The 24,466-nt window shown below is 40.6% G+C and overlaps 1 protein-coding gene across 10 annotated transcripts in view; it reads left to right on the forward strand.

Annotated features, from left to right (window-relative positions):
- Positions 1-24,466, forward strand: part of LOC149316715 (myomegalin-like) — a 149,519-nt gene that overhangs the window by 67,654 nt on the left and 57,399 nt on the right. For 9 of the 10 annotated variants that reach the window (XM_089516093.1, XM_089516094.1, XM_089516097.1 and 6 more), the window contains 15 exons: positions 2,368-2,484; positions 5,010-5,129; positions 5,396-5,488; positions 7,058-7,273; positions 7,653-7,811; positions 10,569-10,682; positions 10,969-11,106; positions 11,767-11,946; positions 12,621-12,815; positions 18,611-18,754; positions 19,774-19,849; positions 21,759-21,847; positions 22,722-22,838; positions 23,220-23,357; positions 24,031-24,143. In XM_089516093.1, coding sequence (XP_089372219.1) covers positions 2,368-2,484; positions 5,010-5,129; positions 5,396-5,488; positions 7,058-7,273; positions 7,653-7,811; positions 10,569-10,682; positions 10,969-11,106; positions 11,767-11,946; positions 12,621-12,815; positions 18,611-18,754; positions 19,774-19,849; positions 21,759-21,847; positions 22,722-22,838; positions 23,220-23,357; positions 24,031-24,143 — 2,009 coding nt within the window. Of the gene's footprint in view, positions 1-2,367; positions 2,485-5,009; positions 5,130-5,395; positions 5,489-7,057; positions 7,274-7,652; positions 7,812-10,568; positions 10,683-10,968; positions 11,107-11,766; positions 11,947-12,620; positions 12,816-18,610; positions 18,755-19,773; positions 19,850-21,758; positions 21,848-22,721; positions 22,839-23,219; positions 23,358-24,030; positions 24,172-24,466 lie in introns of all 10 variants that reach the window. The other variant, XM_089516098.1, reaches the window with a different exon arrangement.

Consider the following 24,466-nt stretch of genomic DNA (forward strand, 5'->3'; position numbering starts at 1 on the left):
GAGTGCTCTGGACAGTGTGTTAAAAACTAGGATTTTTTTTTTTTATCAAAGTGGAAAACACTTTTCTTTTTTATGCACTGACCTTCAAACAGTCTGGTTTAAACTGTCTGGAGCACTCCCACAAATATGTTTGACTTAATGTTCTTTCTTGCCTGTCCTGTGTTCCTGTTGCCCTATGTGCAATTTCTTTTTCATGTTGTCATATCCTCCCTCCCTAGTCGTACACCTATTTTCCATGGCAACAAAATACTGCCTTCAGACAGGGTGATGATTTTCACTGTGAAATTGCAGCACATAAGGCATCTTTATTTAGAAATTGTTCTTATTTTCACATTCAAAAAGCCACAAGTGGAAAATCAGAAACATGCCAACAGAGAAAGTTTACTTGAAAGTGTATTGGAGTGAAAGACTGCACTCCACTCATAATGTATAGTAGAAATGGATACTGAAAGCATGAAGGTGTTTTCCAGTAGACAAAATAGTCAATTTATGCCACTGTGTCATTTAATTACAAATGACCTATTTTAGAATTCATTGTTTTCTGTTTAAAAATGTGTCACAGCTGAACCTTCCAGAAGCTAAAGGTTCAACCTTTCTGCAGATTTCTGCAGTTTTTATTATTGGATTGAAGTAGGGATTAGAGAACAGCACAAACTCTTTTGGGAAGGGTTTTCATTGCTGTTTTACAATTAGTGTGCTATGTATAGCTAAAATGAAAATACAGTATAGTGAATGGAGGGATGTATTGAGGCTTATGGAAGAATAATGTTTTGATTTAACTCTCCTAATCTACACATCCCACGACCTATTTAAGTTGTGTCCAACAGCTTAAATTATGATTTTATATTACCCGTCTTCAGTAACTTACAAAGTAGGTACAATGTAAACACCATATCTCCTAGCATTTGTTTCCCCAGATCAATCTGATTTGTAATAAGTAATGGATGTGGTTATCTTAGGGCCAATTTGAAATAAGCCTGTCTCAAACTAAATTGGAGTAGCTGTGTTGGCCATGCAGCAAAATACAACAAAAATCCCAAATCCACAAAACAATGGTATCTTTACTGGGCCAACCAAAAAGCACAAACTACATAATGCACATTTTCAAACCTTCACTTGGTTCATCAGGCTAAAATATTTAAAACATACGGGAGAAGAAAAGTAACAACGTTAGAGTCACAGGCCTACGTTGTGTCTCCAATATTACTTCTGTTGTTGCTTAAGATAGTCTGGGGGGAGATACCAGTGCAGCCAAAGGCCACTCCTATTCTTGGTCATGTGGGGACCGGGGAGAAAGGGCAGTAAAAAGCAATAACATCTCAATTCCATTAGCAGCAGCAAAGTAACTTCTCTTGAGATCAAGGCTATATCTATTTTGTGCAAGGCCACAAGCCACTTTCTTACGGAAAGAGTATTGAATTTATCAAGAAGTCTCTATACTGTTATATCTGAAAAAAACTTTTAGGTGCTGTATAGGTAGCACTGGCCAGTTGCACTCCAAATGAAAGGGTTTTTTCTTTGCTGGGAAGTAGAAATGTCAAAGGGTTAAATCCCAGGAAAGTGGACTCTGCCTGTATTGATATCCCTTCAGGCCATCACAGCTGACAGCAGAAGTAACATCTGAGACAAAATGTAGGCCTGTGACACTATATAATAACAACAACAACAACTTTATTACAGCCATTTGGCCAGCACAATTAAAAAATTCCAATTTAAAACATAACTTAGTCTTATACCATAGGTTCATGTACAGGCAGATTGGAGAGTATAAACAAATTATAGCTTATAAAAAGTGAGGATAAAAAGTAAGGATAGGGCTGCACAATCAGGTAAACACAACAATGAGTAGGCTGCCAGCACCTCGCAAACAACTCTATCATATTGTGTAATAGAGCACCACATTCAAAACATATTAGTTCAAAACCACAGTCATATCCCCTGTCCAAGAGTGACACTATATGTCATTTTCTTCTGTATGTTTTTAAACATCCTTTGGTTGACGAAGAAGCCAATGAAGCTTCAAAAGCTTGCATGATGGTGTATTTTCTTCTTTTTAGCTGGGCAAATAAAGGTATCACTTTTTTGTGGATTTAGTTTCAAACCAGTTCATTTTGGTATTTTTCTTACTGTGCCTAAACAAACTTCCTGAAGCACAGCCCAACTGAATTACCGTGGTTCTGTTACATTTGTAAACTACTTTCCCTCTGTGGGGATTATTTTACTATGTTTTTAAAACAAGCCTGTAAAATAGGATAGACTTTGATTGAGACTTGCCTAGAAAAGTCATGATTGGTGAGTCATTATTCACTGCACAATCCAGCTTTCTTATTTTAAAAAGGTCATTTTGTCTTATTGTTTCTCTCTCAGAATTTGTGTAACGATCAACAGAAATTGACTCAGTCTGACTTGCCACTGGACAAGCAAGCATCTGAATTAAATAACTCGGAAGTACTGGAAATCAGCTGCTCAAGTGCTACCAACAAGGTAATTCAGTATTGCCATTTTCCTACTGCTAATAGCAAGAATGAACAGTTATCTCACTGGTGGATGGGAGAATTTCACTCACTCATTCATTCACACGCACACACCCTTCTTGCAGTGGTCTTTAGACTTCAGCAGTCAGGAACAGGAGGTTTAAACCTTCCAGTTGGTTCATCCTGGGGCAGTATATGTGCATGTTACAAAAAACCATTAGCTCACAAGTTCCTTCCCAGGTTCTAGCATGTGCCAAAACACGGTGATTTCCTCAAGCCCCTGTTTAATAATGTTCTTAACTCTTTCTTGATTTGAGTAATTCTCAACCTCTTGTCACTTGCAGGCTTCAGACACATACTGGAGAATGAAAAAGTAGAGCAGTTTAGTTATATATTACTGCGTGGAAAGGCTTACACAAACAATCCTGTGCATCCCCCCTCTCCCATTTCTTACCCTCTTGCTCCTTGGAATCACAAAAGGGCAGTGTTCCTGTGGAAGCCATCACCTGTCTTTCAGTGAAGGACTAGCATATAATGATATATGCTTCATAGTCATCCTTCTTCATGATAGTCTTTTCTGTCCAATTCATTCATTTTTTTAAAAATAAGAAATGTGTGAAAACAGAAATCTTTAAAAATATTATTCAAAAACAGATTGGTGGGGGCTACAAATCTGTACAAAAGAGAAGCATAAGAACAAGCTAGAGGCATGTTGGGCTTGCTCTAGTTTTCTAAAAGCATGCATGCATACTTAAATGGATGTAAATCCAGAAGATAATAATCTCTCGCTGTAACAGTGGGAAATGACTGTTTTTTTCACCAAGTGTTCTGTCATTCTGTTCTTGTGTGTGGTCCTTGTAGTCAGAAAGTATCTATCTCTTAGCTTCATACATCTTTATCAATTTGGATGAAGGAAAAGCAGGGGTGCTTATGAAATTTACTCATGACACCAAATTAGTAGGAGTAACTAATACCCCAGAGGACAGGATCAAAATTCAAAATGACCTGAATAGATTAGAAAGTTGGGCCAAAGCTACTAAAATGAAATTCAACACAGAGAAATGTAAGATACTACATTTAGGCAGAAAAAAATGAAATGCACAGACAGAGGATGGGGGACACCATGTGAAAGAAATCTAGGAGCCCTAGTAGACCACAGGTTAAACATGAGTCAACGGTGTGATGTGGCAGCTAAAAAAAGCCAGTGCTATTCTAGGCTGCATCAATAGAAGGATAGTGTCTAGATCAAGGGAAGTAATAGTATCACTCTGATCTGCTTTGGTCAGGCCTCACCTGGAATACTGTTCCAGTTCTGGGCACCACAATTCAAAAAGGACATTGACAAAGTGTACCATGTCCTATGAGGAAAGACTTAGGGAGCTGGGTAGGTTTAGCCTGGAGAAGACAAAGTTGAGAGGTGATATGATAGCCCTGTTTAAATATTTGAAGGGGTGTCATATTGAGGATGCAGCAAGCTTGTTTTTTGTTGCTCTAGAGAACAGTGGATGCAAGCTACAGGAAAAGAGTTTCCACCTACACATTAAGAAGAATGTCCTGACAGTAAAAGCTGTTTGACAGTGGAACACACTCCCTTTGGTGGCTTTTAAAGAAAGGCTGGATGGCCATCTGTCGGGGCACTTTGAATGTGTCTTCCTGCATGGCAGGGGGTTGGACTGGATGGCCCTTGTCATCTCTTTAGCTCTATGACTGTGATTCTACACTGTAGAGAAATGTGCTGCCTCCCCCCTCTTAAAACCTAGGGAAAGCTGCCTTGTCTCCCAAATGTATCTTATCTTTGACATGTTCATGAAGATCAGTTTTTTGAGTGTACTCACGTACTGTACTCTTAGGTTAGTAACAATGTAAGAAATAAAATGCAAAAACAACTGAAGTAGACTAGAGGAGCAACCTATTTGGAACTGAAAAATGGAGATGGTATTTTATTGAATTCTGCAGTTACGGGGTTTCACAGGACAAAAATCTGAAATAGTAAAAAACAAAACAAAACTAAGTGTCTGTGCATTTTTGCCGGATCAGGACCGTAGCAACTGTACTCTGTAGCCCTGATCCGGCCTTTCCAGGGCAGAAAAGGGAGCTGCAAAAAGCAGCTCCTTTTTGCACCCTAGAAAGGGTATGATAGCCACAGCAGTTTAGCTTTATGGTGCTCCTTCGGCGCTGTGTCATGTGGACGCAGCACCGGAGGAGTGCCATGATGCCATGCACCATATAGTGCAGCGAACACTGTCACGCCACCCTGGAGCGGAGCCGGGGCATGTTTTATGGAGACACTACACCCCGACTCTGGCCCCAACCGGCCCAAATGGCCGGTCTGTACAGCCCCTAAATTTCCCTAAAACATGGAGCAATAAATTGCCATTTGTTGCAAAAGATACTTTAAAAATAAGGGCTGATATAAATATGTACTGTAGTTGTTCAGTCATTCTCTGGCAGGTGTATTTGAATGGAAAGTCAAAATAACATGACTGTCATATACATGGTGTAATTTTTAAAATATGTGTATTTATGCCTTTTCAGCAGCTGCAGGAAAAGTTGGATGAGATGACTTTTGAATTGAGGTCTGTTCAGCATGCATCCCAGAGACAGGATCACAGAATCCAGAACTTGAATGAGATCTTGAAGATCAAAGAAAACAAGGTTTGTAATGTTGCCTTGTCCTTGGATATTTAATGCTGATATGGAACTGGTCACTGCACAGTAACCTCCCTTATTGTCTAGCACAGCCTATAACGTTTTCCAAGCATAGTGACTTGTTTCCAGATGAAAGTGATTCTGAAGAGGTTGGATTACTTGACTTTTCAGTAGAGTTTTAGTAGTGATTATGCCATGCCTATTAAACAAGAAACAGCTTGTGAACCCTTTTTCTAGTTCACTTGCTAATTTTAAATTACTTAATCTTGTAGTGTGAAGAGCTAAACTGCATAATTGAGGAGCAGAGTGAGACAATAATTAAGCTGCAGGACATGCTACATAGAAGCCAGCTTGGACAATTGCAGGTATGTATATTACGTGGATATTTCTTGCCCTGTCTCAAAGTTTGAAAGTATATTACAAAGAAATTGGTTGTCTCATACATGTGCGTGTGTGCGCGCACACACACACACACACACACACACACACACTAGCCCCTATTGAATTTCAAAAGATGCAAAAACACAAACAGAATGTTCTTTACATAAGTTCAGGTAAGATTATCATGTTTCAGAATTGGTAAGGCCTTGTTTTTCCAGAGCAGGAGAATACCGTTAATGGAGGATTCCTGAACACTTATTTTTTTTGCCTAGGGTGCATAGTTATGGTATGCAGATAGAATGAGTCATTTAGTTTTAGAGTTCATGAGACAGTTGGAGGCAGAAATACACATTTGAGTATGAAAGCCTCCAAGACAAAGGTAAGCCCGATGTCCTCTCGTATCTCGGAGGTGGCCCTGAAAGTAATTCCCATCTGTCCCTGGGTGAGGAGAGGCAGTGAATAAGGGGAATATCTTTCTATCTCTTTCATTCTATTCCAGAACACCATGAATTTTCAAAGGTCACCCACAGAGTTGTTTATAATTTCTACTCAGAACTATACCAGTGTTTGTTTCCAAATTTTCAAAGGAGATGTGAGAAAGACATTGGCAGGAAAGAAGTGATGAGAGATGGTTGTTTAAATCCTTTTCTGACCATCACTCCCCATTAGCAGCCTGTCCCTTTGGCTGTTTTCTCCACCTGCTCAGATTTACAAATATGGACAAACAAGAGAAATTTCTCAAGTGGTCAGACTGCAGAGAAAAAGCTAAAAGCACGCTACAGGTCAACACCCTCCAGACCCTCAAACCTTGCACATTGCTTTTCTCCTCCATATCTTTCCCCCACGTACTCTGGTGGTATTATGTGAAACAGCTCCCCTGATGATTGCCTTTTTCTGTCCAGGTAGGCTCTATAAAGTTGGAAGCACTGTTCCAAATATGGCTGAGGCTGTGGGCTACCATTTTAATTCACCGCCATGCCTCATAGTGATACCACATTCAGAGCATGCTGTGAAATTGAAATGGCAGTTAGACTGCTGGCAGTGCCTACTCAGAATGGCAGATCAGGCATTGGCAGCAGGTCCTGCCTCTACATTGACAGGATAATGAAACATTAGTGATGTCTCCCCTGGTTGCTTTCTAGAGGGCTCGTTTCTCCCTTGCTAGCTACTTATGGCCGTCATAGAAAAGCACTTCATATAAATATTTGAATGTGGAATGACTCAGATATCATGCACACTCTAATAGTAGAGCCACCCTGCTTCTCCACCATGAAAGTTAGGAGACCAGTACTACTGCTGAGAGTCGTGGAAGCCACCATGTTGACAGTGATAGCAACTATTCTGTAAGTCAGCCAGTCCACCCTCAGGCAGTTGTCAATATCTACTTACCTATATATTTTTTCCTTGGAAAGCCATATAAATGTCTGCCACAGTGATGGAATCCTTAAAAAATGGGATGACCTGTGCTTGCTTTTCAAGACTATTTTAACATTTCACTGACCAGTGTTTTCACAGTATAAATATGTTTGTTTTCTGTTTTCGTATCTTGTTAGATCTCTGAGGATTCTCCCACATTCCAGCAACAGCAAACAGGACTTCTTAATGTGCAGAACACACTTTTTTTCACTCAATTGGAAGTACAGCGATTGAAGAGGGCTCAGCAGCAAAAAGATTGCCACTTGACTGAGGCAAAAAAGACTACCCAGTTGCTAGAGACAATGTTGCAAGAGGAGCAGCAGCAGAAAGAGGCAGCGTGGAAACACAATAAGGTATGATGGAGCTGTTAAACCCTATCCATATGTGAAAATGCTCAGGTTCAAATGGAATTGGACAACAGAACGTCACACTTCATTTGAATGTCTTTGGTACTTTTACTCATATAGATACCTTTTATTTTGGGGACAACAGAATGTGCATTTGCATTGTAACCGTCATCATTTCACACATGCAATGTCATGTGTGACAGATTCGAATGTTCAGTATGTGACAATATGGCAAAACTGGCTAGAATGGCATTTTTGGTAATTTTGTGAACCAATATTGTACCTTCCAATGGCTCAAGCTATTTTTCCTGATTGAGTGTCCCAGAGAGCTTTTGATGGTGTCACAGAACTGACCTGCTAATTAAAATCTCATGTTTCTTTTTAGGAGTTGCGTGCTACTCTCCAGCAGTTAAAAACAGAGCTACAGGACAAGAACTGGCAACATTGTACTTGGAAGAGAGAAACATTGTTGGAGATGGAGAGACAAGAGCAGAAAATTAAGCATTTGAATGACAACCTGGCTTTCAAAGAACAGCTTCTGCAGGTGAGATACAGATGGTGATGGGCTTCCAGGTTCTTAATACAGTAAAATCACCCTGGGTTTGAGGTGGAATATATTTGTGAAATGTGAGCCAGCATGGCTTAGTGGCTTGAGTGTTGGACTACGACTCTAGAGACCAGGATTCAGTTCCCAGTTTGGACATGAAGTCCACTGGGTGACCTTGGGTAGGTCACATCCTCTCAGGGGAAGGCAGTGGCAAGTCTCTTCTGAACAAATCTTGGCAAGAAAACTCCATGACAGGTTTTCAGAAGTCAGAAACAATTTGAAGGCACACAGCAACAACAGTAATATTTGTGGAGTGCATGCAGGGAGAACCTTTCATGAGAATCGTCCTCTGGCTCCAAAAACAACCCAGTCCCTTACCCATTATTATTATTATTAACCTTTATTTATGAAGCGCTGTAAATTTACACAGCGCTGTACATACAATCTTTCAGTTAGACGATTCCCTGCCCTCGGGCTTACAATCTAAAAAGACATGATACAGAAGGAGGAGGGAGTGGTGGAGGGAAAGGGTAAGAGGTCCAGCAGTTCCTCTCTACCTCCAAGGCCTGGACCAAGGCAGATGGACTGGAGGGAGGGGGAGGCTTCATAATGGATGGTTAATCATTATCCAGGGAAAATACATACTCACAAGTAGGATAATACATATACAGTACATAGCAATACAGGAAAGGGTTTAATAAACAGGCACCACAAGAACATCAAATAGTGAGTGACAATTATGCAATGCCTGGGAACGCTTCTCTGAACAGGATGGTTTTCAACTCCGTTTTGAAGCTGGTTAAAGAAGTGATGGCTCTTGCTAGTGGGGGAAGAAGGTTCCAGGAGTGAGGGGCAGCAAGTGAAAAGGGGCGAATCCGGGAAGGGGCAGAGGAAATCCTGGGCTGAGACAGCAGACCTTGACTACTAGAACGGAGGGCCCTAGTGGAAAGGTGAGGAGAAAGAAGGTCTGATAAGTAGGGAGGGGCCAGTCCGTGGAGGGCTTTAAACGTGGACAGCAGGAGCTTATACTGAATGCGGAAAGGGAGGGGGAGCCAGTGAAGGGATGCCAACACAGGAGAGATGTGGTCAGAGCGGTGGGTGGAAGTGATAATGCGTGCAGCTGAATGCTGAACAGAGATTAAAGGACGGAGGTGAGAAAGAGGAAGCCCAGCCAGGAGGACATTACAGTAATCAAGTCGTGAGATCACTAGGGCATGGACCAGGATCTTGGCAGTAGAGGCGGAGAGATATGGTCGGATTTTGGCAATATTGTATAAAAAGAATCTACAAGCCTTGGCTGTGGTCTGGATCTGAGGGATACACGACAGAGAAGAATCAAAGATAAAGCCAAGACTGCGGGCTTGCTGGACTGGTTGAATAGAAATGTTGTCCACAGAGACAGAAAAGGAGTGTTGAAGGACGGGCTTAGGAGGAAAGACAAGAAGCTCCGTCTTGGACATGTTGAGCTTCAAACGCCGATGGCGCATCCACTGTGAGACAGCTGTAAGGCAAGACGAGACTTGCTGTTCAAGCCTTGGAGAAAGGTCAGGGGCGGAAAGATACAGCTGGGTGTCATCAGCATACAGATGGTAGGAAAAGCCAAAAGAGCTGATGAGTTTTCCTAGGGACAGTGTGTAGAGAGAAAACAGAAGGGGACCCAGAACAGAGCCCTGGGGAACTCCAACAGATAAGGGAACAGGAGAAGAAGTCTGGCCCCCTGCAACTACTGCAAAAGATCTGCCAGACAAGTAAGATCTAAACCAGTTGAGAACAGAGTCTGAGAACCCAAGATCAGAGAGGATATCAACTAGAAGACAGTGATCAACGGTGTCAAAGGCTGCAGACAGATCAAGAAGGATGAGAACAGAGTAAAGGCCATTAGCCTTGGCCTGTAAAAGGTCATTGGAGATCTTGGTGAGAGCTGTCTCTGTAGAATGCCTTGGGCGGAAGCCAGACTGAAAGGGATCGAGGATGGAATTGGCTTCAAGAAACTCAAGACAGCGCGAATAGACAACCCGTTCCAAAACCTTAGAAAGAAAGGGAAGAAGAGAAATCGGACGATAGCTAGACAAGGAGGAGGGGTCAAGAGAAGGTTTTTTCTCTTTACCCACTATAGTATATCTAAATGTTAATCTCTCTGTTGCTGTCTTAGTCTTATACTTGGTTTGGACAAAGACTTTTTACCACCATGAAACTATTAATCTGTTGATCTATGGCAGATGTCTCTTGCCTTTGATCAGAGTTGACAATGAACCATGAAGATAATTACTATACTGATACCTTTTGCATATCTGTTTATTTGCATGTTAACTTTGCCCTGCCATCCCCAGCTTTTGTATAAAATAATTGCCAAGAGCACTTACAGGCTGGTGAAGTGGGCTGTAACCCATAAAACCTTAGACAGAAAAAAAAACTTGTTCGTCTTTAAGATGCTACAAGATTCTTTGTTGTATTACCATTAGATTTAATGGATTTTAATCAGTTTGGTTTTGCTTGATACCATACTTGCACAGCCAACTGTGCAATGAGGAACAAGGCCTTGAACTTATCAGCTGTGCAAAGACTGAGAAGCTCCCCACTTGCCAAGTCAAAGTTATGAGAAGGCTCTGTGCTTGCACAGTCATTGGCTGCCCTAGTGACTGCACTTCTTGTGTAACTATTTTAAACTAGTATAGGTCCTAGCAGTATTGTGACAATGGTGGAATGGAGTTTGGCTGTTTTGTTGCATTATGATGATGTTACTGTGTTTTCTAGGAATCGAAAGAACTCCTGCTACATCTCCAGAAACAGGACAAGAACCCTACATCTGCTGATAAAATGGTGCAGAGATTACAACAGCGAATTAAAGACAGAGATGCTGCCTTGGAGGTACTGGTTGAGGAGTCTAACATAATTCTTTTTTTTTTTGGTTTGTTGATGTTGTGTGGTAAGGGGCCATGCTGATGTATGTCATAGCCTTTGTTGTATCCCAGACATCAAATGTACTCTACTTCCTCTTGTCCAGCACATCAAATTGGGGAGGGAAATGTAAATAATTACAAGAAAGTGTAGGTTGTGTGAAGTGTGAATTTGACTTCTATGCAAAAGTTTTTTGCCTCTGTGACCTTTGTTGTTCCCTGTCTGTCACATCCCACATGGGTGTTTTCTACTGTAGCGAGCAGTAGATGAAAAGTTCAGTGTCCTTGAAGACAGAGAACGAGAACTGCAGCAACTTCGTTTGTCTGTGAAAGAGCGAGAACATGATCTGGAAGGTCTGCACCAAGTCCTTTCCAGTAACCAGGCTACCATTCAGGTAAGTTGCAGGATCATGCTTGTTCTGCCCTTTCTGTCTGCTCTGACTTCCTGATCTTTGTTGGAATTGACACTGTTTTGCTATTGTGTGCCTTCAAGTTGTTTCCAGCTTATGGCAACCCTATTATGGGGTTTTCTGGGGCTGAGAGTGTATGATTGTCCATTGGGTTTCCATGGTTGAGTGGGGAACTGAACCCTGATCTCCAGAGTCATAGTTGACACTGCAATATTGTACTTTTTGAAAGAGCTCTTGAAACATTTTCTTTGCCTCTTAAATTGACTTGAACAAGACCGTGGTTAATCCAGTCTCCTAGAGTAACACTCCCATTTCTGTATAATGGAGTCAACAAACTAGTGGGGCATTTATCTCAACAGGCCAATGATTCATCTGACTGAATTAGTTTCTTTTCATTGCAAAATATATGGAACTGAGACTTAACCTTAAAATATACAAAATTAATGTTTCAATTTTGAGTGCTTCAAAATGAATGTCTTTTTTTCACTCCTTCCATGCGAGAGGGCAATATAATGTTGAGAGTGATTCCAAAGTTACATACATACAAATGAAATCAATGCTATTTGTTTTGAACTTCAGGAAATCTAGAAGACATTTGGCCTTTCCCAAGTTGATCAGTTTGCTGTCCACTTTTTATCCTCTTAGGATCTGGAGAGCTTGCTGAAAAGTAAGGACCTGGAACTTGAGCACCTGTTGGCAACCTACCAGAATTTGCAATGGCTGAAAGAAGAAATGGAAGTAAAATTGTGCAGATGGCAGGCAGAGCAAGAGGGAGTTATCCAACAGCTGCGGACAATTCTGCATGACAGGAACAAGGAAGTGGAAGTAAGGATTGTTGTTCTGCTTCTGGTGCTGAAGCATGCTGATTGTTGAATGATAGTATTTGGGAGGCACTGGAGCTATTGTCCTGTCTTTCTCTGGAGATTATCAGTAAGGGGGAAAAGCCGTGAGTAAAAGGCGTACTCCAGGCAAAGTTGCGCGATCATGCTGAAGATTTGCAGATACATCGTGCTTATTCAGGACTTAACCCAGGAAGATCCAGGAATGCTCCAGCAATAAACCATTCACAGGGAAGTCCCAGAAATGGTTTGTTGCTGGAGCATTCCTGGTTCTTCCCAGGATAAGTGCTTGATAAGCACAATGTCATCTGAAAATCCGTGCAGCATTTCTGGGAGTATGCTCCCCCCCCCCCCAAATTCACCCCATCTGATAATCTCCTCAGTACTTCTTGTCACTGGACCCAGTTTATATGGTGTGTAAAGCCTAGGCATCTTTGACATGGTTACCAAAACAAAAACAGAAAGCTGCCATTGTCAGTATTATCCATGTTGCATTGCCATAAATAACTGCTGTTATTATGCCAAGATGCCCTGTGGACTGAAGTGGAAAAATTGCTACTTCTGAAATGCTTTCCAGCTAAGTCAGCAGCAAAGCCACAGGACTTCTGGAGATGGAAGACCTGTTTTCCTCCTACTTCATTATCTTTGTCCTTGCCCTAGGAGCTCTCAGCAACATTGCTTTACAAGCTTGTGCCTGGGCAGAGGGACACCGTGGAAGAGCTGTACCTTCGCCTTCACAAGAAAGAGAAGATCATTGAGGAACTCCTCTGTGACAAGAGTCTGCAGACTGTAGAACAAGTAACTGAGCTTCAGGAGTTGCTTCAGGCAGTGAGCATCAGAGAACAGCAGAGCCATGTGAGTGCAACAGCAGTTCAGCATATTCTTATCTGTTTCAAGTTTTAGACTATTTCAATTTTCCCATAGTGCAATAGCATAGAGTTGGGCGTAGGAAAGTGGGGGCTTCCTTTGTTCTGTTTTAATTCCTACACCCAACTTGTCAAGAAATTCCTTCTACTGTTCAATAGAAATCTAGTCTCCTGTAATGTCAAACCATTAGCCCTGGTCTTACCCTCTTGGGCAGCAGAGAACAGGCCTGCCCCCTCCTCTCTGTGACAGCCCTTAAAGAGGGCAATCATATCACCCCCTCAGACTTCTCTTCACCAGGTTTAACAATCCCAGCTCCTTCAGCCTTTCCTCATACGTTTTGCACTTTATAGCTCTTACAATCTTCATTGCCTTTCTCTTAACCTGCTCCAACTTGTATGTATCCTTCCTAAAAGGAGGCACTGAGAACTAAACACAGTACTCCAGATGAGGCCCAACCAGCACAGAGTATAGTGGGATTATTACTTCCCTCTACTTGGAAACTATGCTTCTATTAATGCTGGCTAAAATAACATTTCTCTTCTTTGCTGCAGCATCACATTACTGATCAACAATAATCCCAAGGTCATTTTCACACATAGTACTGCTGAGTTGTGTATCCCCCGTCCTATACCTGTGCATTTGGTTTTTACAGGCTAAATGTAGAATTTTGCATTTGTCTCTATTGTATTGCATTTTATTAATTTCTGCCCAATTTTCTAGGTCTTTTTAAATTCTGTTCCTATCTACCAATATGTTAGCAACCCTTCTAAGTTTTGTGTCATCTGCAAACTTAATAAGGATTCCCTCCACCCTGTCACTAATTCATTTATAAAAGTGTTGAAGAGTAATGGTCCTAGGATAGAACACAAAGGCCTGAAACAGATGGGCAAAAAAGCCTGCTTCCAGGCAATTTGAGGGTGTGGTTCAGAAGCCACTGACATGTCACCCCAACCCAGAAAAGATGCCAAGCTGCCCTGAAAAGGAGCAGTAAAAACTGCTCCTTTTCAGAAGCTCCTTTAAAACAGTGGGCCAGATTGGAGCTGTGCACGTGCAATTGCCATGACTCTGGAGCAAGCAGCTCTGAGGCGGCCCCAATCTGCCCTTTTGGAGCTGTCTGTTTCATTCAAGACCTTTTTCCAGTTTAAAGTTCAGCCACTTATGTTGACTCCTTGAGTGATATCCAGAGCATTCCCACTATCTACCAAACTAATGACCTGATCGAAAAAAAAGATATGATTAGATGGCAGGATTTGTTCTTGACAAATCCATACTGTCTCCTACTGATCATCATGTTGTCATCAAGATACTTGGAGACAGACGCCTGCATAGTCCATTCTAATATTTTTCCTGGTATTGAGGTCAGTCTGACTGGTCTGCATTTATTATTTATTTATTATATTTATATACAGTGGACCCTTGCCTTATGCAGGGGATCCGTTCTGCACCCCCTCCCCCCATGTAAGGCAAATTTTGCCTATGCTGGAGCTCCATTCACTTGAATGGGGCTTGTGTGCGCGGCGGCCATGGGCGCGCACCCCATTCATCTGAATGGGACATGCCGCCCCGCGCGCCCCGCACGCTCCCCGCGGCTTGAGCACTGTATATTCCACTTTTCCCCAAGATTGGGACTTAAAGTGGCTCACAATTTAAAAGAACAAAAAATACAAATAAGAACATACCAAAAAAGAGAGCATTAGAACAATTTGCAGTATTAGGCCCAGTACAGACCGCCGGTTTGCAGTGACCAGGGGCCAATTCTATGGTTCTGGAGCGTGCAGTACCTGCACGCTCCGGAACCCTACCAAGTATGGACAATACCATCTTTAGGCAGCGCCGTTCATAAGGGGCACGTGTGTATGATGCAAGTGCGGCGCCAAGTCCGCACCTCTGGGTGCCACACTTCCGTCATGGGCATGTCACAGCACACCAATGGCGCACTGATGACGGCATCCACATGCACCAACCACACAGTTTTTCTGGGTTCTTTTTCCCCCAGAGGGACGCCACACGGTTTGGCTGCTGCGGTGTCCCTCTGGAGGAAAACTGGGCACTTCCAGGCCACATTTTCAGGGCAGTATGTACCATGCCTAGGTTTCTTGGATCTTCCCTTTCCCTTTTTGGAAGAGAGAGACAATGTTTGTCCTTCTCTCCAGTCCTTTGGCACCTCACCTATTTTTCAAGATTTCTCAACATTGATGGCAAGTAGTTCAGAGAGTACAGAGTACATCAGCAAGTTCTTTTAGTACTTTGGGATGCAATTTGTCTGAACCTACCAATTTGAACTCATTTAGATTGACTAGTTCATTCCTGACTATATCCTTGTCAATTTAGATTTGCAATCTGGATCCCTTGTGAAAGTTTCTGCTGCTCCATGGAAACATACATTTCTCTTGAGGGGAAAAACTGAAGTAATAGATATTGAGTAGCCTTTTCATTGTGATCTGTTATACCATCCTTATTGTATTCAGTTGTATTCAAGAAGTGTGGCAAAATGGTAACAAATCACAATGGGAAGGATACTCAGTTTCCAAGCAAGTGGACCCCAATCTTAGTCAATATCTGTTGCCCCAAAGGTATCTGAAAAAAGCCCCTATTGTCGCTCCATGCTTGCCTAGCCAGTCACAGCTTATTTTGAGCTTTAGTTTCCTTTTACTATTTATGCAAGCTTACGCTACACATGTGTACTCTTCCTTGATGTTTTGTCCTTCCATACATACTCCTTTTTCTTTTTGCGTCCTCCTTGAGTTTGCTATGCAGCCACATTGGCTTTTTCACCCTTGTTGGGTGTCTTTTTCCTTTAGCATCTCTAGCCATGCGATTCTATCCAATATTTCCCTGAGTTGGTTAAAATCAGCTTTTCTGAAATCCAAAGTCCATCTCCCAGCAGATATCAGGATAATTAAAGTCTCTCATAACTACTAATTCTTGTGTCTTTGAGATTTCAGCCCTGTCAGCCCTGGCCATTGTAGCCAATAGTGTTGTGATTCAGTCTAGTGTGGAGAATCACATTTCCCATACCTATTCTAAAGTGATGTGTGATCTGATTTTTATGTGAGCAAGGGTGAGCAAAGTGAAATTCGATCCAAACAAGTCATAAATAATAATGGTTAGCATAGCAGGGGTTCTACTGTTCTGGGAATATGTGTTCAAACATAGTGAAACATACACTTTTCTTTTAAAATCAAGGTTTTAATTTAAACATACTCTTTGTACCTGGATATCCAAATAGCCTTCTCCTCGATAAGATTGAGCTGGCCATGATTATACACTCTCTAAGCACTTAAGGGTCACATTAGTCCATTATGCTGTCTTGCAGCTGCCTTTGGTAACAGTGTAGAAGCTTCAGTTGGTTCAGAATGCAACTGCTGAGTTGCTAAAGTGGAGGAAGGCTGATGGTAACATTATAGTATCTGTGTTTGTTTCCAGTTCTCTTTTGGTATATATTTTCTAAGTGGTTTGAGGAAATACTTTATTTTAATGATTTTCTTAAACAATATGAACCTATCTGACCCTAAATCAATTGTTGAGACATTGTTCTGTCTCTCCCCATCCACTGGAAGTGTGGCAGATTGGCATGAATGCCAGGGCATCACTTGGGTTGCATCGGGACTGTGGATTGTGCTGCCAAAAACATTCATACAATCCCATAACTGTTCTTGGTGAGATAGTTAATCTTTCCTTTTTTTAAAAAAAAGTTTTTATTGTATAAAACTCAAAATTAAAAACACACAAGCACATAAAGACATTTACAATTGACATATACAAACATATAACAAAAACAAAAACAAAGCTTACTTCCTAGCTGTGGTTATGAATGCGTTAATGCATATTTCCTTTATTACTATCTTTTTAAAATATCTTTCACTATTATCTAGGGAGTGTCCCCTTTTAACCCTTCCCTTCATGTGTCAAGTTTACGTCATTATGTCTGTGTCTCATCCAATAATTTCTATCTTATCAATTCTATCTATAATTCATCCTAAAAGAAATCAAATAACCTGAAAAACATCATATATCTTATTCACCAAAAATTACTTCGATATAAACCTTGACTCTTCCAGCAGAGTTACTATCTTAATATTTCACCTATTCTTTCTTTTCTTATCTTCTTATTTTCTATTATCCTCTCAGCTGTCTAATTTGTTAAAGCTGTCCAGCATGGTGAGATAGTTAATCTTTCCTTTTTCAACCATCATTCTGGGATGGGACTTTTTAAAAGTAATATTGGCACTATACAGACGGGCGCAATGGGTGCCATTGTCACGTGAGAGGGGCGGCACTTCCAGACACCCCTCACACATGTTGAGGGCGTCAAAATGGCCATTTTGACGCAACGGATGCTTAGCGTCCGCACGTTGTGACACCATTGTATTTTGCGACAATGGCGCCGCAAAAAGAACCTGCTTTTTTTCTGGTGCAACTTCCTCACGCAGTAAAACAAGGCATGGGCAGACCACCCTTTTTGGGTGGTCTGTACCCCACCATTTTGACTATTCTTATTTGAATATTGACTCTGATTTGTTGGTTTGTTTCACCTTTTAAATAGGTATCTCAGATATGTATGTCTTTATATCGACCTGCCACCTTCAAAATATATTCATAAACATGAAAAGGGAAATTTAATGCATATATGGTGGCATTGTGAAAAAATACAAAAGTTCTGGAGGGAACTCCACGAGATAATCCAACAAATATTTGGAATAAGTTTTCCTTTGGACCCTAAATTATATCTACTTAACATGACCGCGAGTCTTAAGAAACAGGATGAAACTCTATATTGGAGAATAATTTTGTATTTGGTAACGGCAGCCAGAGTAGAGATCGCTAAGCTATGGAAATCAGATAGAGTACCAACATGGAATAGCTGGATTCTAAAAGTAAATGATTATAGAAAGTTAGATAGATTATCATGTAATGTAAAGAATTATAGTAAAAAAAAAAGGAGAAAGGAAGAATGGGAGAAGGTAGTGATATCATGGGAAAAAGACTGGGATCTAAGTATATCATATATTGAAATTTGAAGGGAAAATAAGAGATTTGGAAAAAGGATTTATTACGAGTAATTACATGACTACTCCTTCATTTAAAATTGTTACCTTGGCTATAGGAAGAAACTCCTGCTATAGCTAATTTGTAAAGGGAAAACATTAATTGAAATTGACGTTATGTTTGAATTTAAGAAGGAAAGTTAGTACAGGCGTGCTAGAAGAGGAAATGCTACAGACATAATTATTAAATGACGAATATTTTGGAATTCGTTTGATAACTTTTGATTGTGTTTAATTATAACATATAAGCAAGCAAAGAATATGGAAAGTAATTGTTATAAATTATTGTAATATATTAATGTATAAGCATAATGCTTATGGAAGCATGGGAATCGGAATATGTAGAAGAAGTGAATAGACTCGAAACCCCAAATAAAGAAGGAAGTCGTTTTATTTGTTGAGTCGAAGGAAGCAAGAAGCCAGAAGAAGACGTGAAGATACGGGGTTTTTTGGACATAAGATAATATACACACACTCACAATGTGAGGAGTGTAATTTTTAATCTTTGTTGTTTTTTTTGGTGTTTCTAAAATTTCTATATTGCTTGCTGATTGTTTTTAGATTGAAACTAATAAATATTATGTAAAAAATATATATATTCATAAACATACACATACAGTACTAACTAGATGGGCCTTTGATTTACTAGCCAGCTTAGTCTTTTGGTTGTATATGCTGAAACTTTTTATGTCTGCCAATAGTTATTATTTTATACTTTCTTTTTTGCCTCATCAGATATCTTCTAAGAAGATGACACAAGCTCTAACAGAAAGAAGGTATGAGCTACAGACACTTCGTCAGCAGCTGAAAAGCCAAATATGTCCACCGAAAACTGATGTTTCCATTGACCAGCACATACAGAAGGATGTGCCTGTTGAAGTAAGAATGTGCGCCTGTGAGAAAGTATATATTTCTATCTGAGAGTGAAAAATAGAGAGGTAGGTACCAGATAAGAGTGTGGTTGGCAAAGGGGCAAATACAAAAAACTCTACTGGGAAAGGATTTATAGGACTGCTACAGAGAGAGGAGGCTTGCTTACAAGGAAAAAGGAAGAAGAGGCTGAGCAAATAGACATCCCAGGTAAAATTCTGCTTCTAGAACAGGCGGTTATATCTTAAAGTCATATTCAGCTTGAGTTTTTTTGCTAATTGTGCTTAGATCCAAAGAGTGAGGAAATGTGCCAAGAGTGGCTTTACTCAAACTTCAGTCAATTACCATATCAGGGAAAAATGTTGTCCTCCTTCATGATCTCTGTGCCTAACATAAATGGATTATCCTGTGCAGAGCACTTTGGAATCTTCTAGAGTCTAGTATAAGTGTTTTGGCAGTAGTTCCGTCCACCTTCAGCAACCCTTTATAAGAGTCTTCCCACCAAAACTGCTAGTTTCTTTTCAGCTGTTAGATTTAAAAGGTATTCATTAACTTTCTGCTAGAATACAGGTAGAGGAAGATGATCTAAACTTCAGGAGCAGCAGCTTTCATTCTAGAAGGCTTTGCCTCCAGGAAAGCCCTCTTGCCTCCTATTTATTATCATCCCTCATCTTAATTGTGTGGGCTGGTTCACATGGCACATGTTAAAAAAACCTTTTGTGATTCTCTACGGTAGCAATAAGGATTGCATCTAGTGTGGCTCTATGTCTGAAATGCAGAATTGTCAGGAGAAAGTTTTTTTAGGAACAGTATCCCAAAGTCTTCCATTTCCTTTTAGAAAGTACTATTGAGATGGATGAGTGGGACTAGCATTTATCAGATGGAAGGAACCTTCAACCATACTGCCAGGCTACAAGAAATCTCTGAGTTCTCATTGTCAGCCAGTTTATTCTGGAGTTAAAAATTCTGTTTGAACCCTCAAAAGCCACACAAAAAATGGTTAATTATGTGCCCATTTATGTTCTTAGGCACTGAAGCAAGAAGATTCTGGCACCAATACCACAATCTGTGATAGAGAAAATGGTGGATCCAAGATGAAAAAAGGTTGGTGTGTAAGCAGCTTCTGTTCAAATCAAGAAAGTTTGCTCGTTTGCACAATTTTGCCACTTCATGATATAAATGGGCTTTAAGCCCATACATTGGTTACTGGAAGCCCCTTAGTCATAACGTCCCAACATTGGAGAACTGAGGAAAATGCCATGGAGAAGGTTGGAGCTAGGCTGCATACTTTTTATGATTTGCAAATTTTCTGTATGAAATGACATTTTTGTTTGCTCCTCCATGGGAGACATATTGGAGAAATAGGTCTGCAGAAGACATTATACGTCAGATCAGCAGTGGAGAACAGCTGGCAGATGTCATTACTTATACTTAACTCTGTGATCTGAATATATGCTGGAGAAGATTATATGTACACATCTACTAGGAGAGAGAGACATCCATAGGAGAAGGAGACAGGAGCAGTGTCCCAGCCACCCCCATGCTCGATCACGGGAGAAGGAGACAGAGGCAGCTGTATGACTCCCACTTGATGGGGGTCTTATGTACAGAGACAAGCACTGAAAAAAGAGATGGTTCTGGAGAGCTATTGTGGCAGCAGGTCTCTAGAGCAGCACAAGTGGGGAGCTTTGCTTTTCTGCTTCTTGTGTTCTGCTTCCTCACTGAGCCTAGTGGTACAACTGGTCTTGAGTGGATTGGTTGCTTTCGAACTCTAGTCATTCTTAAGTGAGACAAATGATGTGGATCCCTATCAGTCTGGTGTCTGCTGTTGCAGATTTGATCTCAGGATCACCAGTATCAAATGTATCAAAGGATAGAGTGATCCTGCTGATTTCCAGTATAGTTGATTGTGATATATTTCTGGTTCAGCTGTGAGATAGAAAGTGGCAGTTCTGTGCTCCAGGAATATCATTCCTTTATGCATGTCTGCTTCTGAAGTGGAACTGTTCATGCAGTAGAATATATTAGGGACTACTTTGGAGACAAGAGAGGCTCAAACAGTCATAGAACAGGACTAAACACACAAGTAAAAGATGGAAGGAGTAAAGTTCACAGCATTTTTATATGGAACATTTTGTAGGATATAGTTGAATGGATAAGCCAAACATTGGGCCAAAAATACTTTTCAGAGAGGCACTATTATTAATTTTATATTTGAAAGTGAAAATAAAATCTTGCCTAATAAAGATCTAATGGCAATTCTGTTAAGTCCTGCAAGGCTAGAAATAGCTAAAGCATAGAAAACATTTTAAAAATCTTTCAATACAAAAGTGATTAAATAAGATGTGGTCCTTAGCTTTTTCAGTAAGTTAACATACAGAATAAGAGTAGCAAGAGGGAATGTAAAAGAAGATACATTTGAAAGTACAGTTGCCCCTCCATTTTCACAGACTTGAAATCCATGTCCCTCACCCGTTCATGGGCTGCAAACAGAGGGGGACAAAATGGGGTGTGCCCCTGCGGCTCGCAGCACCGTTCAATATAGGTGAGTTTCTGTTTTCATGGGGGTCTGGAATGGATCCTCTGCAAAAACAGAGGGGCAACTGTATTTGAAAGCCATTTATGGTTTATATTACTCAAGGCAATACTGAACTTAAACCTTTGGATCAAGAGAGATTTTGGAACAATTAATACTGCAGGATGTGATTAATATATAAACCAGATGTTACTGTTTGGAAGACAATTCATATTTATGATGATTGACAGTGATAAGGTTCATGACTTCATGATTTGGAGAGGGGGAGGGCAGAAAGTAGATATAGAGGGAGGGGGAAAATTACAATATGAAGAAGGAATTATAGTATGTAGCAAGATGAAAAATAGAAGTGTTGGGGGAAATCCTTCAATAGACTGCTTTAGGCAACTTTTTAAAGGTTAGCCAAACAAAAAGATGCAAGTGATCATGGGTTGTGTACATAGTTGCATCCTAAGATTGTGTTTGCTTTCCTTTTAGGTGTCCAGGAGACAACTGCTGGACTTGAAGAACTCATCAGTGCCAAAGAGGAGCTTGAGCTGTTGACACGAAAAGAGAGGGAAAGCAGAGTAAGTCCAGAGATATCTGAGACCCCTTGCAGCAAATGCCCTGAGGGCATAGTTTTGGGCTCCTTCGTAGCATGGGGGAGCATGCCATAGAACAGGTTAGAGATCAGGTGTACTTCCTCCATCTCTCTGGTAGTATTCAGCAGAGGTTCCTTTTTTGTTCCATAGATTGGCTTTACTGTTCTTTAAGCAGGGAAGTTCTATTTCCTGTGGAGCATGTTATTTTATCCTTGCCCAGAGATGCCAATCCTTTTCCTCTCGATGTGTTACGTGTAGCCCTCATGGGTGCCCTTCATTGCTAAGTTCTCTTTCCCACCACATTGATTTCCCACTGGTTTTCTGCAGATTCCTGGGTTCCTACTAGTAGTTAGGAAAGAGTCATTTGTATTAGGCTCATTTGTGGAAGAGAGTGGACACAAGATTCCCTCCTACAGAAATCCTCAGGCGCATGAGATTTTCCATGCTGGCTTAGGGGATAGAGAGAAGATCACTGGTGTGGGTTGTATGTCTCTGCGTGTGGCTCAGAATGTAACATCCCATGTGGCTCTTAAGATTGAAAGGTAATATGTCCTTGCCCTAACCAGTGCCTTCTTCCTTCATGAGGTTTATAAGCCTAATGCATTCCTCTGCAAATGGGATCCCCATGCCCAAATTCTGCTCCCAACTTGATGTCAATCTTAGCTTAATTTTAATGCCCTGGACAAAAAAGAGATAGTACTGAGGTCTTCTTTGAACACCTTGCCAGGTGGTCTCAACATCCCTCAGAGGAAAAAATTACTAGTGCCAAAAGGGTGGTGTGAAATCAACATAGGAAGCAGTTAGCCCTTCAAAGCTGTCTCTCTGTGATCATAGTGATGCATATGTTCCTTCTCCATAGTTGGAACTCTCTGCTCTTCAGTCTGTGATAGCCTCTCAGGAGGAAGAACTGCAAGTTCAGGCTTCTGATGTTGAATCACTTACTAGAAGCATCAAGATAAAAGAAGAATTCATAAAGGTAGGTTTACTAACAAAAAAGTGTCAACCATTTTTTTCTGTAGATGGTAATGGGCCTCAAGTATTTAGTATATTCCACTGACCACCTGGTTTTTATATCTACTTCAAAAAATGAAAAGTAGAAAAGCAGTGTTTTTAATACCAAATATTATGAACAGACTGTTCAAATACAGAACTTTTTAAAAATCCCATGCTTTTTTTTTTTAGTGTTATAAAGCCTGAACTGAGGTTTCAAACCCTTCTATTTTGGATGTTATTCAAGGCTTTAATATGACAGATCTTTTGCATTCCACAAAGATTGTGATAATTGTGAACTGTATTGCCTCATCTTCCATGAACTGCATTGCTTCATTTTCTGTGTTATACTTTACTTGACTTCCAGGACTTGCAAATGCAGCTGGTTGACCCTGAAGAAATGCCAGCAATTGAGCGACTTACCCAGGAAGTTTTAATGCTTCAGGAAAAGGTAGCCAGTGTGGAACTGCAAGGACAGGAAGACCCAGGAAGCAAGAGGCTGCAGGTATGGCAGAAAAATGCTTCGACTTTATGGAGTTCATCACATGGGGAAAATCCTGTGCAAAACGGGATTTAAAAGCTGGAAAAAAACCATAAAAGCAGGTTGATTTTCACACACGTCATTGTTAAAGTGGTGTTAACCCAAACAGAAAGTAGACAAAAGCCACTCCTTTTTACTTTCAGGATTTTCCAAAAGAAAAAAGGAGAGGCTTTTGTCTACTTTCTGTCTATTTTCCATTCAAGTTAACACCTCTTTAATGATGTAGTGTGAAAATCAACCCGCTTTTGTGGTGTTTTTTCTGATTTAAACCCCCATTTCTGCATGGAATTTCCCCTGTGTGATAAACTCCCATGATAAGCTTAGTCTGGTTTAATTTAGATTTGCAATTTTCCTTTCTTTAAAATTTTTCCCCATCCCTGTTTTTGTATTTACAACACCCTTCTAAAATAGACTATATTAAAGTAAGTGACTAGGTATAGAAAACCTGATGGTTTGTTTTTGACTGAGTAGGCATTTGAATTGAACATGTTCTTGAAGAGTTTCGGGCCACATAGCCCGAAAAACCCACAAAAAACTATGGGTGCTGGCCTTGAAAGCCTTCGACTTCACATTGAGTTCTGCATAGTCCCAAATTTCACACTTAACCATAAAGTGAAGAAGAATGTTTATATTGTAGCTGTTAATGGCACTGGAGGGCCTGGCGGCAGAGAGGAATCAGCTGAATGAAACCCTGAAAGCAGAAAAGCAACTCTACAGTAGTTTGGTGAAGTTTCGTGCTCATCCTGCCAGGTGAGGAGCTCCCCTCCACTAGCTACAGGTAATGCTGGGGAATCTTGCTGAGAGAGTTTGGATTATCCTTGTGGTTTAGTAGATGAGGAGCTATAACAATCAGCTTCCTATTGCTGGAGTTTCCTTATTATTTTCTTCTCCTTTTATATGCTAACACATCTGAAAGATACATAAGCCAGTTTATGAAATCAGTTCATTAAATTAATCCTCAAAGTGTTCTTAGGGGAAAAGAGTTGTTTGTATACACAGGCTGTAAGAAGTATTCCGTTTTATCACCTTTGCATTTCAACTTTCCAGCCTTCTATAGGCTGGAGAGAGGGAGT

This window comes from Sceloporus occidentalis, unplaced genomic scaffold, assembly GCF_023333645.1.
Source record: "Sceloporus occidentalis isolate IW3139 unplaced genomic scaffold, rSceOcc1.0.p SCAF_3, whole genome shotgun sequence".
NCBI lineage: Eukaryota > Metazoa > Chordata > Lepidosauria > Squamata > Phrynosomatidae > Sceloporus > Sceloporus occidentalis.